Below are 17,661 nucleotides of genomic sequence, written 5' to 3'. Positions count from 1 at the left end.
ACTTAGTGACTTACAATAATAGTTATAATTTTTCATGGTTCTTTGGATCAGCTAGGTGTCTTTTCTTGTCTGGACTAGCTCAGCTGTATGGCCTAGGAAGACATCATTCTTTTGTCTGACAGTTAGCTGGATGTCAGCTAGTGGCATGTGTCACTCATCACCCAACAGGCTAGTCTAGGCTCATCTGCATGGTGGCAGAAGAGTTTCCAGCAGGGAGTGAAAGCAAGACCCAATGTGCAAGCATTTTTCAAATCACTACTTGTGTCCCATTTTCTAATGTCCCATTGACCAAAGCAAGTTCCATGGCCAAGCCCAGATTGAACAGGTGGAGAAATAGTCTCCACCTCTTGGCGGAAGAAGAGGCAGAGTCACAGTACAAAGGGGCATACATACGGGAATGGGAGGAATGGTGCTCACAGGTTTTCTCAATGGAGAAGGTCACTCAAACAGTCATGGAAAGCTGGGTCCTTTCAGCTCAGCTCTGTGGAATCTCCCCTGAGTCACTGTCCAAGGAGTCAGTAACAGGGTGAAGAAGGTGCTCACCTGGGTGTACAAATGTTTTTTGTTGATAAGGATAATAAAAATAATAGTAGCAATATTAATAACAGTCCAGCTAAGCAGCTTTCTTAATCCTCACAACAACCACCCCATAAGCGGGAGCTATGCTGTCCTGAATAACAGCCACTCACCATATGAGCTACTGGGCCCTTGGAATACAGCTGCTCTCAACTGAGATGTGCTGTAAATGTAAATGCACGTGGGATATTGAAGATGTAGCTCCCTTCCCATGAAAGAATGTCAAATATCTCACTAAGTGATGTTTAGATACTGATTACACATTGAAATGATAGTATTTTGGATCTACTGGGGTTAAGGAAATAAATTATTATTGTTATTATTTTTTGCGGTACGCGGGCCTCTCACTGCTGTGGCCTCTCCCTTTGCGGAGCACAGGCTCCGGACGCGCAGGCTCAGCGGCCCTGGCTCACGGGCCCAGCCGCTCTGCGGCACGTGGGATCCTCCCGGACCGGGGCACGAACCCGCGTCCCCTGCATCGGCAGGCAGACTCTCAACCACTGCGCCACCAGGGAAGCCCAGGAAATAAAATTTTTAAATTAATTTCACCTGCTCCTTCTCACTGTTTTCAGTGTGACCATTAGAAAGTTTACAAAGACTCACGTGGCTCACACTGTTTCTGTTGGACAGTGCTGAACTACATAATCATCTTGTTTCACAGCCAAAGCTATTGAGGCTTAAAGAGGTCCAGTAGCGTTGCCCAAGCCACGCAGCTGGTGAGTGATAGCACAGCCTGGCAAGCCAGGACTGCCTGGAATCAAAGCTCAGGCTCTTAGGCTCTTAGGCCCTGGTGGAGAACACAGCACGCAACATCAGGGCCCAAGGGCACCAGACGCTGCATCCTCCAGGGAAGAGCAGCTCCCCAAGCTGATGGCAGCTGAACACAGTCATAACATTTCAAAGTCCTACCTGGGCCTGGAGTAAGCTCCATTCTACCTTGCTGGGTGCCCCAGCTGAAGGGGTGCCCCATCAGTTCCAGATCCTCCTTGGCATCTGGTTCATTTCAGGGAAATCAAGGATCCCCAGGGAAATCATGGAGGCCCATAAGCACCTCTCCTAACCCTGAAACATCTCTGGTTCTACTCTGTGTGGGCTAGAGGTTCTGAATCCAGTCCTGTGGGTGCCTGCCATTCCCAGAAGGCCTGGGTGGGCTGGGGCAACCTGGGGGCCAACCCGGTCCACAGTCCAAATCTGATCCAGTGAGTGCGGTCTCAAACTCAGAAGTCCTCTGGGGTCTCAGGCATTGTGCCATGCCGCAAAATAACATGTGTCCAGAGGCTGGGGTTCTTATCCCAGATATGATGTGAGACCCAGACACAATCTCGGGGTTTCCATTTCCTTCCCTATCACATTTATATTGATGGCGATCTTAACTGTTTCACAGAGTAAAATGAGAAATTATATATGAAGTTGCTTCGGAGAAAAAAAAGGTTTAAATGATAGAAATACCCATGGCATTATGCTGCAGGTTCCTTCCCGTTTGCTACCATTTCAACAATAAAACAAGAAATGCTAAGTTACACAATCTTTCAGCTCCCAAATTTTATACACATTGCATTTGGCATAAGTCAAAATTGACTGACTGTAGCCCTGCTAAGTTCTTTAGCTACACAATGACATTTCAGTAATATACAAATGTAGTTAAAAACTGGAGCAAATGGGACAAAATGCAAATATTTGTCCACTCTGGATGGTGAGTCCAAGGACGTTTATCATATTACTCTCTGGAATTCTCTGTGTGATTAAATGTTTTCATAATCTAAGAGAAACAGCAATAAACAATGCTTTACATTTGCAAACCCTCTGGGCATTTGCTGTAAGTGAAAGCTACTGCATTTTTTTTTTTTCTTTCGAAAGAAATAGATGGTGATACCCTCCACCATCACTCCAACCCAATAACCCAATTTTGTCTACTTTAAAGATCTGTTAGACCTTGAAACTACCCACTCACCTTCTGCTATCATTTTTATTAACATTGGGAGATATATTTCTGATGCTTTCTTATCAGCACTAGCAGCCTCAGAACTCAGTTTACAATGTGAGAAATGGCAGGAATTTTAAGTATACAGAAGTCACATACTTCGTGCAAACGTCATTATGTTTTTGGTGGGTTTTTTTTGCGGTATGCGGGCCTCTCACTGTTGTGGCCTCTCCGGTTGCGGAGCACAGGCTCCGGACGCGCAGACTCAGCGGCCATGGCTCACGGGCCCAGCCGATCCGCGGCTTGTGGGATCTTCCCGGAACGGGGCACAAATCCGTGAACTGTGCTTTGAAAAAATGTGTTTGTATGGACTCCTACTTTTGCTTAACTCCTCATTAGGCTAAGAGGTGGATATTCAAATCGGACTCCGTCTCCATTCTAGATAAATCACATGAGCTAATGGATAGGATTCAACCTCAAAAGAAACAGCCTAAGAAGCCAAAGGATTTCTCCTTTAAAAGCTCCTTCTAGCCTTGCACTCCCCATGTCTTGTGCTCCTTTGCATGGCAAGCTGTTTTGTTTCTCTGTCGTGGGAAACTTTCTACATTTCTGAAATTATATTATGTGCCTATAAAGACAATTTGAATAAAGTGAAATTTGTCGAAGTCAGCGCCACCTACTGACAGATCTGGGTATTGCCGTAATTCTTGGGTCTTTATTTTGAGTCACCTCTGGACAGAGCTGAGTCTGGGGGAACCTTCCATTAAATTGTATCACATTCACCTCAAGTATCAAAGCAGTGTATACAAATCAGCAAGTGATGGAATTTTGAACTAATTTTTAAACTTTTTATTGAGGCATAAGATATGTATAGAAAACTGCACAAAAAGATACAGCTCAATTAACTTTTACACAATAAACACATCCATGTAACCAGCACCTAGATGAAGAAACAAAACATGACCCAGTACCCAGAAATCCTCCAAGGGCCGCCCCCCCCCACAAGGATACTGATTTCTAACTTCATCGATTACTGTGACCCGTGTTTGAAAATTATATAAATAGAATCATAAAGTAGATTTTCTCTTGTGTCTTACTTCGGCTCAATAAGTATGTTTCTGAGATTTATGCATATTGCTGTGTATAACTGTGATTTCTTTTTTCTCACTGCTGTATAACATTCTGTTGTATGAATATTCCTCAACTTATCCATTCTAGTGTTGATACGCATTGGGGTGGCTTCCCATTTGTACTATTACAACTTGTGCAGCTGTGAACATTCTAGTACATGTCTTTTCATGCACATATGTAAACATTTCTGTTGGGTTTATACCCAGGAGTGGAATTCCTGGGTCATAGGATCATTAAATTTAAGTTGTTGCCTCCATTGCTTTGTACTCCAAGCACAACTTCTCTTTGTTGGCAGCAGTTCCTAAACCACTTTGCACTCTTCTCTCTTGGGTGAGGTCACTGGGTGACAAATCAAGAAAAATCCATTTCTCTGCTTTTTAGTCCTGGGCAATTTCAGTTGGCACCAGAGTTTAGAGAATGGAATAAATTGCTTCCTCCAGACAGATTGCTGAAAAACAGGTAGGATTCAAGGCCCTCTTCACATTTCTACAGTTAGTTGTCTTGTTCTGAAATCTACATGGTTTGATATTAATAATGGCCACTCCAACATTCTTTTGATTAGTGTTTGCTGTTACATCTTTCTTCCATCCTTTTACTTTTGTTGCTGTTGTTGTTAACTGTCATTGTTTTCTCAAAGTGATTATTTTTTAAAAATTTTTATTGGAGTATACTTGCTTTACAATGTTGTATTTGTTTCTACTGTATAGCAAAGTGAATCAGCTATACATATACATATATCCCCTCTTTTTTGTATTTCCTTCCCATTTAGGTCACCACAGAGCACTGAGTAGAGTCCCCTGTGCTATACAACCATCCTTTTACTTTTAACCTATCTATATCATCATATTTAAAGTGGGCATCTTATAGACAGCGTACAGTTGAGTCTTGTTTTTTTTAAATCTCATCTGGCATAATAATTGGTATATTTAGATTGTTTACAATTAATGTAATTATTGATATAGTTACATTTAGGTCTACTATTTTGTTATTTGTGTTCTGTTTGCACCCTCTGTTTATTTTCCACCTGTTCCTCTCCTTTCTTCCTCTCTTTTGGATTATTTGAATATTTTCAGCATTCCATTTTAGCTCATCTATTGGCTTTCTTGTTTATTTTTCTTTGTATTACTTTTTTTTTTGGCGGTACGCAGGTCTCTCACTGCTGTGGCCTTTCCCCATTGCAGAGCACAGGCTCCGGTTGTGCAGGCTCAGCGGCCATGGCTCACGGGCCCAGCTGCTCCGCGGCATGTGGGATCTTCCCCGACCGGGGCACAAACCCGTGTCCCCTGAATCGGCAGGCAGACTCCCAACCACTGCGCCACCAGGGAAGCCCTGTATTACTTTTTAAATAGTTTCCTTGGGGATTACAATTAACATATCTAACCCTTCACTGTCTACTTAGAGTTAATATTTTCCACTTCAGGTAAAATGTTATGGCCTTACCAGCATATAGTTTCCTCTGCCTGCCATCTTTTATGTTATAATTGTCAGTTGTAGGATGTTTACATACATTGAAAAGCCCTTTCAACAGTCATACATATATTAAAGAATTTAAGAGGAGAAAAATAGGCTACATTTACCAAGATATTTACCTTTTCTTGCACTCTCCCTTCTTTCCTGAAGTTTCGAGTTTCCCTCTGATATCATTTCCCTTCAACTGGAAAAACTTCCTTCAAATTTCCTTTTTCATTTTTTTAAAAAATAAATTTATTTATTTATTTTTGGCTGCGTTGGGTCTTTGTAGCTGTGCACAGGCTTCCTCTAGTTGTGGCGAGCGAGGGCTACTCTTCGTTGCAGTGCGTGGGCTTCTCATTGTGGTGGCTTCTCTCGTGGAGCACGGGCTCTAGGCACATGGGCTTCAGCAGTTGTGGTGCATGGTCAGTAGTTGTGGCTCATGGGCTCTAGAGCACAGGCTCAGTAGTTGTGGAGCACGGGCTTAGTTGCTCCACGGCATGTGGGATCTTCCTGGACCAGGGCTCGAACTGCACTGGCAGGCAGATTCTTAACCACTGAGCCACTGGGGAAGCCCAAGCATTTTTTTAAAAGTAGATTTTACAGCAACAAAGTCTCTTACAGAATTTCTTTATTCCTGAGAATGTCTTTATTTTGCTTTAATTCCTGGAAGATATTTTTGCTGGCTATAGAATTATGTGTTGACAGCTCTTTTCTTTCAACACTTTGAAGATGTCATTCACTGTCTCTGACCTCCAGTTTCCAAAGAAATCTACAGTCATTCAAATCACTGTTTTCTCTACATGTAGTGTATCATTTTTTTTTCAGACTGATCTCAAGATTTTTTTAATCTTCTATTTTCAGCACTTCACTATATGTGTGGGCAAGGTTTTTTTAAGGTTTTGTTTTGTTTTGTTTTTGTTTGTTTTTTACATTTGGGGTTTCACAGAACTTCTTGAATCTTTAAATTTATGTGCTTTGTCAAATCTGGAAAGTTTTCAGCCATTATTTCTTCAAATATATTTTTCTACAGCAATCTCTTTCTTCTCTCTGGTGCTCCAATAACACATATGTTTTACTTTTAGACATTGTTACACAGATTGCTGACATTCTGCTCATTTTAAAATTTTTAATATTTTTTTCTCTATGTTCTTCATAGACTGGATAATTTATCTTGCTCTGTCTTCAAGCTCACTGACTTTTCCCTCTGCCATCTCAATTCTGCTATTGCATCCAACCAATGAATCTTTTATTTCAGACGTTGTGTTATTCATTTCTAAAATTTCCATTTGGCTCTTTTTAATAGTTTCTGTTTCTCTGCTGAGAATGTCTAGCTTTCCATTCATTTCAAGAGGGTTTCCTTTTACTTCATGGAGCATAGTTATAATAGTTGGGTTAAAGTCTTTGATATTTTAATATCTGAGTCACCTCAGGGCTGACATCTACTGATTATGTTTTCCCTTGAAATTTGGCCACATTTTCCTGGTTCCTTGTGTATCAGGCAATTTTGGATTATATTCTGAACATTTTAGGTAGTAGGTTTTGATACTCTGGGTCCTTTTAAAAATACTCTGGAAAATGTTAATTTTTTTCTTGTTTGTTTGTTTTGTTTTAGCAGGCAACCAACCCAGTTAGGTTCAGACCACACATTCTGACTTGCCTTCTGTGAGCAGTGGTTCCCATTCCAGTTCAGTTTCCAAAGCCATCAGGGTCTGTTCCATTCAGGTGCCACTCGGGGTGCTGGTTTATGTTGTACTCTAGTCCATGAGGCCTTTGCTATATTTCTTTGGGTCTGTTCTGCACATGCGCAGTTTCTGGGTGAACTCATGATTCGTGCTGGGCCATACACAGAATTAGGGAATCATCTTCTCTGCATCTCTCCTTTTCAGGACTTTCCCCACAATCTCCAGCTCCCACAGGCCCCTTTCATGGATCCTCTGGATAGAAAGATTGGTTTTCTTTTAGGAATTTTGGGGTCTGCATCACCCCACACAGTCAGTGAGGCTCCAAGAGAGAGGACAGCCTGGGGTAGGTACAGGAGAGAAAAAAAAAAAAAACAACACAAAACAAAAATGGGTATTTCCTCTGTAGTCTCAGACTCACTGGGGCCCTTTTTCTGGTTCTCTGGCTAAACAGAGGGTGTTTCTCTTGGGGTTTTTGTTTTCTTTACTCACTGTGCAGTACCATGACCCAGACTACCCTCGGGACAAAGTCAAGAGATAAAGGAGATTAAACAAACAAACACCCCCCCCCAAAAAAAAAACCCAGAAAGAAAACAGGAAACTCCCGTCTTTATGGATGACTCTTAAAGTTTTGACTTTCACCAGCAATCTCCCTAATGTTTTTTACTTTTCAGAGTCCTTGGGTAGTTTCTTTCTGTGTTCTGCCCAGGTTTTTACTTGTAATTAATGGAAGAAATAGGAGTCTCCAGGCGTCTCAGTGTAACCTTCACGAACACAGAGAGCGTGGCTTGGTCGTGTACCATCTTTTTCTTCATTGTTTTTTATCTCTGCAGAGCGGGGGAGACGTATGGTGGGAGCGCACACATGCACACACGTGAATGCACATGTGTGTGAGCCCAACACTGGTAACGTTTCTGACCACTGTTGATAGTTTGTCCAGCAGCGTTTTCCACCAGTTCACAGCCCCCGGGGAATTCACTGTGTTCGTCGAGTGTACAACCAGCGAGCGGAACGTGACAGCTCAGAAGCAAGTGACCGTGTGAGACAAGATGGAGGGGCTCTGTGTGTCTGGGTGTTCTGGTCTGTCCATATCGGGAACCAGCCCTCTCTGCTGGGCGGTCTTCAGGGACCCTCTGTGGATTCAGGTGGAGCTTGATGGAGGTGAGTCTGCAGAAATGGTCAAGGTCAAGGCAACCTTGATTTGCCCCCGATCTATCCATCCAGCTCCGAGGCTTCAATAAATACTAACAGCAATCACTTACGGAGTTAGTTTCTTAGCCATTCATTTATTTAGCACCTAGTGTATACGAGGGACTGGTCTAAGTGCTTTATATAGTAGCACACCCAATACGTTTTACGGAGGAAGAAATGGAAGGAAGGTTGAGAAATTTGGCCAAAGTCACAAGGCAAGTAAGCTAGTGAGAGCAACCAGCCTTCTGAAGACCATTTGCATGCCCCTAGTCCCATCCCAAGACTTGGACTTCCAAGCCATTCCCTGTTGGGGGAATGTGAATCTCAGCACAGCCAGCACCGACCAGTCTGACACAATCACATTGCCCCCAGTCAGGGCTGATATTCAACGTCAGCAGCTGTTATGGCTGGTGTCCCTGCTGACTGCTCACAGTTTCTCTTCTGATTGGTCACAGAGGCCATTCTGATTGGCCATCATGTCCATTTTGATCAGTCAAGGTATCCCTTATGATTTGTCATGGCATCTATTCTGCTTGGTCGTAGCAATATTTCTCATTGGTCACAACGTCCATTCTAATTGGTCACAGCATCCATTCGGATTGGTCACAGTGTCCATTCTGATTTATCAGAACATCATGCTACTTAGCTGGTGCCCATGCAGTTTCAGTGGTTTAATATTTTGAATATCACCCCTTCTGTCAATAGAGACTCTCCCATCCTCACCGAAGGCAGTACCTTTCCTCAAGGCACGGGTCCAGTCTGAGGTCTGGACAGAGGCCTGTTGATATAAACTGAGTGGCACAGAGCTGTGGAGGTGAGGACATGTCTCAGTCCAACCTCATACCACCCGGAGCCTCACTTAGAGAAGTAACTGCATGGATCTATAACGAGACTTTAAACACAGTGCTGGGGGCTCCTTTCTGTTCTGGTGTGCTTGTTGGCTGAAGATGGCTTGCTAGGTGCACCTGGAAAAACTTAAGATAATCTTTTTTCATTCTACAAATATAATTGAGTGGTTACTCTTTGTCAGGTATGGGGGAGGCAGCAATAAACATGAAAGTCAGGGCCGCTGTTCTCAGAGGGCTTACATCACGCAAACAAGAAATATACTAGCTTGGTTTCTATTGGAAAGAATCTTAATTTAGTGGTTTAAAATCATATGTTTTAAGAGTCAAGCACAATCTTTAGCATCCAGTTAGGATAACCAGCCCCAGTCTGTAAGGGAGCCCCATCTTAATGTGAACAGGCTGAGTTCTCTCCTTGGGCAGCGTTTCAGGCAGTTAATCGTGGAGATGGAAAGGGCTTCACTGCTTTGGCTTAAGACAAGACTGGAGGCTAATTCTCATGCATAAAAACCAGCCACACCCTTAAGAGATGCTACCTTTTCAGCCTTCCTCGCCACAAGGATATCTCTATCAACAAAATGTTCTGATGTTTTCACTACAAACTTTTATGTTTATGGTAACACATGCATAGTATAAATAATTAGAGGGACTTCCCTGGGGTCCAGTGGTTAAGACTCCGTGCTCCCAATGCAGGGGGCCCGGGTTTGATCCCTCACCAGGGAACTAGATCCTGCATGCTGCAACTAAGAACCCGCACGTGGCAGTGAAGATCCTGTGTGCTGCAATTAACACCCGGCGCAGCCAAAAAAAATAAAATTAAAATTAAATAAAATAATTAGAATATGCAGGTGAGCAGAGAGGGCCCTGAAAGAAAAATCACTCATGAACCCAATACTCAGAGATAATCCGTTTTAATATTTGGGTGGGGAGGATATATCCTTCCATCTGTCTTTATATCCATATCTATGTCTATATGTGGAATCTGACTTCACGACTGGAGTCTGAACTGCCTCAGTATAATCTACCGCGTGACTGACATTATTAAACGCGTCTTACTCCACCTAGGAACAGGGGTGACTTACACTGTGCTGTCAGGTAACACGACCCTGGCCGAGCTCACCACGCAGAGGGGCCCACTCCCCTACAGTCTAGCCCCGGATGGAGCAGTCCAGCAACGGATGGGCCCAGAGATGCACCACGTGGAGGTCCGAGCCGCCAGCAACACCACCACCTCTGCCCCCTCCAGAAACATCACCAACCACTTCGTGGAGCCCCTGTCAGGCCTGCAGGTCTGCAGGGCTTCTGGCAACTTGGAGCTTTTGGACCGGACCTACTGGCCAATGTCTCGGTGGCTCACGGCATCCCAGAGAGGCTGACTTCTGAGGTGGCAGGACTCCATGCAACCTTCTCCCATGAGAAAGAGAGCCTTGGGGGGCCATTTGGGACTTACCACGTGGCAGTTCCTCTTGAAGGTGCCGGGAGTTTGGGGCTCCCCTTCCAAACCTCCCTCCTCTTCCCTTCCTGACGTGCTGTCCAGGCTTCCCAGCCAGCTTTTCAGTGTGTCTCAGACAAAACAATGGTTCACAGCCTCCAGCCTGGGTCACAAAATGAGGAAGAGACAGATATTACCTGCAGTTATAGAACTTACAGTCATAGGGATTCTCCACTTTGGCACTTCTGACATCTGGGACCAGATAATTCTTTGTCGCGGGGACCGTCCTGTCCACCGTAGGATGTTTAGCAGCATCCCTGGCCTCGACCCACTAGGTGCCATTAGCCCCAGCCCCCAAGTCATGACAACTACAGATGTCTCCAGACTTCGCCAACTGTGCCCTAGGGAGCAAAATCACCCCCACGGAGAATCACTGGAAGAGAGTGCGAGCACTTGGATTTCTTCCATCATTTCTAGAGGAGACTGTGTTTCGGGAAACGGCAGTCCATGCCCTGCGGGGGAGAGATAGGTAAAAACTGAAGGGTGGGAGAGAGAGGAGCAAGAGAGGAGGTGTCAGGAGGCTGGCTGGAATAGAGCTAGGGCAGCAGACTGCCTGGCACCAGCCAGGGCAGGAGGCCACAGCTGACGTGCATTTAATCTGGAAAGAACAGAGCGTCTCTGAGGGCAGTGTGGTGAGGTCAGCAGGCAGGAATGTGATGAAGGTGGCAGAGCCTCCAGCCCACCCAGGTCCGCTACCCTGGACCTCAGCGGTGTGGGAGAAAGGGGGTAATGATGTGCAGGTACGGGGTACCATGCCCTCAGCAAGGGATGTGGCAAAAGAGACGGCACGAGGAACGACAGAATCAAGAAGAGAAGCATTGCAATTTTGCCAGGTACCAAAGGTACAGTTTGGAACAGGAAGAATCTGGAAATGAAATGGAATGACAATGGAAAATATAATACAGAGGCTGTAATTCAAATACAAATTAATTTTTGCCTCCTATAAAAGCTAATTGGTAGGAGATAAGAGATAAAATCTCCATACACCCTGTGACTTTGGGGCTCACTCTTAGATGATAAGCAGTCTTCTCCTCCCCATGAGAAAAACAGACTGGATGCCTCCAGGGATGAGGGGAGTGAGGGGGGAAGGAAAGGGAACCAGGTAGGACAGGAAGGTCCTCACTTGGTGGCACTGGCCTTACTCTCACTGCCCAGCAGACGTTTGCAGCCTCCTCTCGTAGGAGCTTCTATGGGCTCTTGAGGCTCCCTGCTGGGCCCCTGGGACCACAGCTCCTGGGGTGGGGGGTGCCTCTCCTTAGAGGCCACGTCGGCTCAGCTGGTGCTTCTCCTGTCACCAACAGGGTCCCTTTCTCTGTTCTCCTCGTTCTCTCTACCCTCTCCACCGCCCGCCCCCTCCAAGGTTAACATCTGGTCCATAGAAAATTCTCACCCAGTCCTCCACTGCTTCCAGCCAACAGTAGTCATTTCCCAAATGCAGAAATGCTGCCTTTCCTCTCTCCCCTTCCCTCTCCCTCCCCCCGTCACACATCATTCCAAGGGCACGAGTAAGGAGCCTGTCCATGGGGGTTCCCAGCCTCAAAGAACACATACCCAGCTCACCAAGGTCCCCCTCTCTGAAGACCTTCTCTCCAGGCTTGAGAAGAGAAGGTAGCACCCACCACCTCTTCCCCATGAGGGAGGAAGCGGGGTGGGGATATTCACGTAGCAGCGGCTCTCTCCAAGTCGTCTGACAAATCCTCCTCTCCCCTCCCCACTCTCTCGACCCTTTTAAAACGGTGTCATGGGCCTCTTTCTGCTGGAATCTCCTCTCTCATCTGGCAAATGAGCACCTGCTCATCCCTTGAACTTCAGCTCTAGCCCCTGCCCCACCTCATTAACCATTTCTTTCTCCCCCGAGGTAGAAGCAGACCCCCAACCCCATGCCCACACTGCCTTCCATATGCCGATTCCCATCCTGGAGTGCCCCATATGCCTGCTAGACCATAAGGCCTTGAGGACAAGGACCATGTTCCATTCTTCTCTGTGTCCCTAGAGCCTTGCACCACGCCTGGCATACATCAGGGATACATTAAATTCTTCGATGATGAAAGAGTCAGATACTGCCATCAGCTGCCTGGAGAAGCACAGGCTGGGAGAACTGTCTCAGAGCAAGTTAAACAATTTATTACAATGCCCATAATTCTCCACCCTTTGCCTTGCAGGCGCCTTTCTGGTCACTGTGCTCGTGAGGAACGCCTTCTCAAACCTGAGTTTGAAAATTGGAAGCATCACTGTCACAGGTAAGAATTTTCTGCAAGGGGGTATAAAACTTGTGACCAGGAGTTTAGGGCATTGCACTTCCTCAGGAATCTAGTGAGGGGCCCCTCAAAACAGAGCTTTGAATACTTATATTGTTCTACAGATATTAAAAATTCTCTGGTTACTCTAAATAGGCAATAATGTAAGCAATATAACATCCAACCATTGATACAGAACTCTAAAACTTTCGAATTTGTATTAGTTACACTGCTTTAGGCTTCAAATAACAGAAAGCCCAACATAAGTGGCTTTAAGTTCAAGTCTTATTATCTTACATAACTAAGAAGTTAGTTCCAGGGTTGGTTCAGTGGCTCAGTGTCACCAGCGAGGACCCAGGCTCAGTCTGTCATTCTGCTCTGCCATCCTCAGAGCTTTCGCTTGGTCCTTAGGCTTGTGTCTCATGCAATCAAGATGGCTGCCGCAGTTCCAGACATCACGTGTCAACCCAGCATTATCCAGTAGCAGCAGAAACCCATTTCCCCCTGTGCATCTCTTTTTATTAGGGAAAAATATCTTTCCCACTAGTCCCCAGCAATCTTCCCTTTAGATACCATTGGCCAAAGTAGGGTCAGGTGCCCAGCTGTAAGGGATGCTGGGAATCCAGCATTTTTAGGCTCTGTGGGAGAAGATGGATTCTGACAGCCAAGAGGAAGAGCAGGGTATTGGCTGTTGGTAGGCAGCCAATAGTAGATGTCACTGTCTTAAAAATCACCTTGACTGTGTTTGCCAGGACTTTTGAGTAGCAAGAGAAAGAAAAGCAGTTCAAAATGGCTCAAGCCAAAGGAAATTTTATCAACTCAGAAAATAAAAGTCCAGGGTTTAGGCACAGCAGGATCCAGCCACTCAATGTCTTCAGAAATCTACCTCTCTCCATCTCTTGCGTTCTATGTTGGCTTCAGTCCGACCCCCTCCTCCCAAGTAGCAAGATGGCCGCAGGCTTCAGTCCTTAACCCCAGAGGAGAAAGAGCATCTCTGTGTTGATGCTTTCAGAACAAGTCCTGAGGCTGCCTCTCACCTGTCTAAGCTTCGTTCATGGTCCCTCCTAGACCTGTTGCTGAGACCAGAGGGAAGTGGTACTCAGGGCAGACCAGGATCACACGTCCACCCTGGAACATGATGTAGGATCAGATTCACCCAAAGGACTGAGGGTGGGGAGGGATGGTTCCCCAGGGAAAATATCATCTGTAAGTGCCATTATCAAAAGAAGGGGGCATGGATGCCTGGACGGGGGAAGAAAATATGAGATGTCCGTTCTACTTACTGTCCACAGTCCTCCTAGGAGTTTCCACGTATGGAATTTGAGGTCCAGGGAGGTTAATTGGCTTTGCAAAAGTCACTCAGCTAATTCATGGCAGGATCAGGGTAGCAACAATTTCTCTGGATTTCTTCATTCAGGGTTATTGGACCACCTTCCTTCTTACGGTTAAGAAAGATCTCTGTGTCTGGCATTTTAGCTTTGTTTTGTAAAATTTTACAGACCTTTAAACTTATCATTGTGAGAATAAGAATTCACTGAGAGGGAATTTTTTAAAGATCAGTAATACCCTGATCTTAAAACATCCAAGTCACCAGGGCCTAGTGAATCGCATGGAATGACCAACCCTAAGTGCTTAGCTTAATCACTACACTTTAATTAGACATTAATCAAACTCACATTCCAATATCTTCAGAGCATATCAGCTGAGAGCACCTTTTCCATTTTTTTTAACTCGACACACTAATATTCTTTACAGATGAAAATAGATGACAAAGCACTAATATATACAGCACAGCATTCAGTCCTCCTGGAGCTCTGAGAAATAAGGGCTGCCTTCAGCCTTCTTTACGGATGAGGCACCTAAGACTCAGAAAGAGTAACTAACCTGCCGAGGTTCGCATAGCCATTAAGAGGCCAATGAATGGATCCAGAAACACACCGTGGTGTGCTGAGTCCAGCTCCGACCAGCCTGCCAGAGCTGCTTGTGACCATCTCTTCCCACTATGCATTCAGTAAGGTCAACTCGGTATCCTGGAATCTGCCTTTCTGGGAACATTTGCCCCACAGAAAATAGCATATGAGATGAGGCCTCCCCACCCTCACCCTTCAACTGGCAGGTAAACATGAATGGCGAACAGCTGCAAGTCTGACCTTAATCTTGTTCTACCTCCCATCGGCGGCTGCCTGTCTCTTTCTAACCTGCCAAAGAGGTGTCTCTAGCCCAGTGGTGAACATGACGGTTTTGCTTTTGACCCATTTCCTACAACCTGAGTATTCTCTGCGTGTCCCTAAACAATTTCCAAAGACAGGCAGATACTCCCAGGGCATCCTCAGTGTACCCTCCGACTCTGCCCTTTGGTGACCTGTAAACACCACCATCGTCTGACACGCATATCCCCACTGTGTTCATTGCTCCTTCCAGTCTCCAAGAACCACCTGGAGCAAAGGCTCAGGAAAAGAATGTGAGTATTTTTTTAAAAAAACACTTAACCTCACAAGAAAAAGATGTCTAAGTACTCTGTTTTAGTTTTTTTTTTTTTTTTTTTTTTTTTTTGCCATATGCAGGCCTCTCGCTGTTGCGGCCTCTCCCATTGCGGAGCGCAGGCGCAGCGGCCATGGCTCACGGGCCCAGCCACTCTGCGGCACGTGGGATCTTCCCGGGCCGGGGCACGAACCCGCGTCCCCTGCATCGGCAGGCAGACTCTCAACCACTGCGCCACCAGGGAAAGCCCTCTGTTTTAGTTTTGAATTTGGGCTTTCTGGTGCTAACAGCCAGTGGACTAGCAATCGCTGAGGCTTCTTCTGTTTAAAAAGAAACCCAGAAGGACTGAAATCAAATTAAGCATGCCCTCTAACCACAACAGCATCATGTTATAAATCAATAATAAGTTATCTAGGATATGTAGATATCTCTGAGACGTCTTGGAAATTAAACAGCACACTTCTTAAAAAAAAAAGATCATTGGGTCAAAGGCAAAAACCACAAGGATATTTTAAAATATTTTAAGTGATAATGACAATACAACCTATCCAAATTTATGGGATACAGCTAAGGCAGTGCTCAGATGGAAATTCATGGCTTTTAATGCTTATATTAGAAAAAAGGCCCAGGTCTTTTAGTATTTATAGCAAGACTAAGTCACTGACTCCTGGGCTTCCCTGGTGGCGCAGTGGTTGAGAATCCGCCTGCCAATGCAGGGGACATGTGTTCGTGCCCCGGTCCGGGAAGGTCCCACATGCCGCGGAGCGGCTGGGCCCGTGAGCCATGGCCGCTGAGCCTGCGCGTCCGGAGCCTGTGCTCCGCAACGGGAGAGGCCACCAACAGTGTGAGGCCCGCGTACCGGAAAAAAAAAAAAAAAAAAAAAAAAAAGTCATTGACTCCTTGCGGTTGACATTGCTCATGCATGCATTTATTCAATAACAAGATTTATTGTGCCTCTGCAATGTTCAAGGATTGGTATTAGGGGCTGGGGAAACAATGGTGAATAAACAGATGTGGTCCCTACCTTCATGAAGCTTAGTGGGTGAGACTAACTAACAAATTAGCATATAATTAAGAACTGTGATGCGTCTAACTAGAGCCAATACAGTGCAGTGACAGCACCTAACAGAGGGTGGACTAGTCAAGGTGATCAGACACGGGCTCTTGAGAGGTAACATTTAAGTGGGGACCTGAAGATAGGACAGTCAGCCGTCCTGGAAAGCAGAACAAGAGCTGTCTAGGTATGTAGATGAGAAGGCCCTGAGGCCTGTTGTTGGGGGTGGGGGGAGGATGTAGGAGATCATAGAGATGGACAGAGGCCAAATCACATGGGGTCTCAGGTGCCAAGGAAAGGGGGTTGAGTTTTATTCTCAAGCCATAGAGACCCCTGGGGACCCAGTTCTGCCACAGCCTCCTGTGGTTCCCAGGACAAGCCCTCTGGGCCTGAGCTGTTTAACAGGTCTAACCAGAACTGATCCTGGAACACACCACTTGCCTGCCAACCCCTCTCCTTGAATCCGTGTGCTGCCCATTGTTGCCCCAGCTCGCCCTCACTCCTCCTCCTCCTCCTTCCCCGTCTCGATAGCCCTGGGGTCCTGCCCTCTGGGAAGCTTGCCCTGACACCAGCTGTCTGCTGCATAGAGGTAATAGCTCGGCACTGTCCTCTGCTCCAGACACAAGAGGAAGCGCGTCACTCGTTTTTCTCATCTGATCCACAGCAGGCCCAGGAGTCAGACACTGTCAAACCCTTAGGGGGAACAGACGTTCTTAACCTACTTCCTCCCTCATCTATTATCACGATCCCCTGAGCCCTCTCTACCGCAGCAGTTAGCACTCTGCGTTTTAATTGTTGGTTTCTTTGTCTGTCCGACTAGATATAAGGGCAGGGGCTGGGTCTCTATTCCTGTATTTCCAGGTCTCAAGCACAGGGCCTGGCCCAGAGCAGGCTCTGTTAATGCAGCTGAACGCGTGATGAATGCCTGGGGCTGGGTGCCCAGCCGGCACTCGGCCTAGTCACTTACCCAGTGATCCATCCCCTGCAGGCTAGGCGGATCAGACAGGTCTGTCTCCAGTCCATACCTCACACTGTGGCCACCCCTGGCACAGACAGCTCTGGGGTGCAAGGTGGGGTGCCAACTGTGGAGGGCGTCTCACCAGCCAGCTGCTTTTTCTGCAAAGAGATAGAGGGGATGTGGAGCTGTGCGTGGAACCTGGTCAGTACTTGGATCCTTTCACAACAGTGACTCTGGGCTGGCCAGACAGTAACAAGGACTTTCGCTTCCAGTGGGCATGTGGTAGGTGACCTTAGAACTCTGAACCGTCCCATCACACCACGGAGTGGTGGACAGCGGTCAGTCTTTGCTGCTCTGTTTCTTAACCTTCACACCAGGATTACTCGTGCTTGACATTTTCTGTGCCTTGTATGTGCCAGAGATTGTGAATGCCATGGAAATGGGAGGTGGGAGGAAGCAGTGGCAAACCACGATGGGGGTGGCCCTGAAGGCAGGCAACCAGGAGAGGCACTATCTGTAGAGAATTTAGGAACAATTGTTAAACCCTAAAACTCAGCCTGCTTTTTTATTATCACCACAAACAACATTATTGGTAAAATACTCCTCCCCTCTTGGACTGAACCCCTCTTTTAACCTCCACGCTC

At 46.0% G+C, this 17,661-nt stretch overlaps 1 protein-coding gene across 1 annotated transcript in view; it reads left to right on the top strand.

Moving 5' to 3' along the window:
• The window catches only part of LOC131744398 (polycystin-1-like protein 2), a 47,674-nt gene that overhangs the window by 4,405 nt on the left and 25,608 nt on the right, over positions 1-17,661 (top strand). Inside the window, 6 exon segments of the mRNA XM_067018377.1 lie at positions 7,691-7,920; positions 9,861-10,114; positions 10,117-10,267; positions 12,450-12,525; positions 14,934-14,989; positions 17,186-17,299. Of these exon segments, the coding sequence (XP_066874478.1) occupies positions 7,691-7,920; positions 9,861-10,114; positions 10,117-10,267; positions 12,450-12,525; positions 14,934-14,989; positions 17,186-17,299 (881 nt within the window).

The sequence above is a fragment of the Kogia breviceps genome, chromosome 18 (assembly GCF_026419965.1).
Source record: "Kogia breviceps isolate mKogBre1 chromosome 18, mKogBre1 haplotype 1, whole genome shotgun sequence".
Taxonomy (NCBI): domain Eukaryota; kingdom Metazoa; phylum Chordata; class Mammalia; order Artiodactyla; family Physeteridae; genus Kogia; species Kogia breviceps.
Note: the sequence above shows the minus strand (reverse complement) of the source record. Positions and strands in the feature narration are given on the sequence as shown.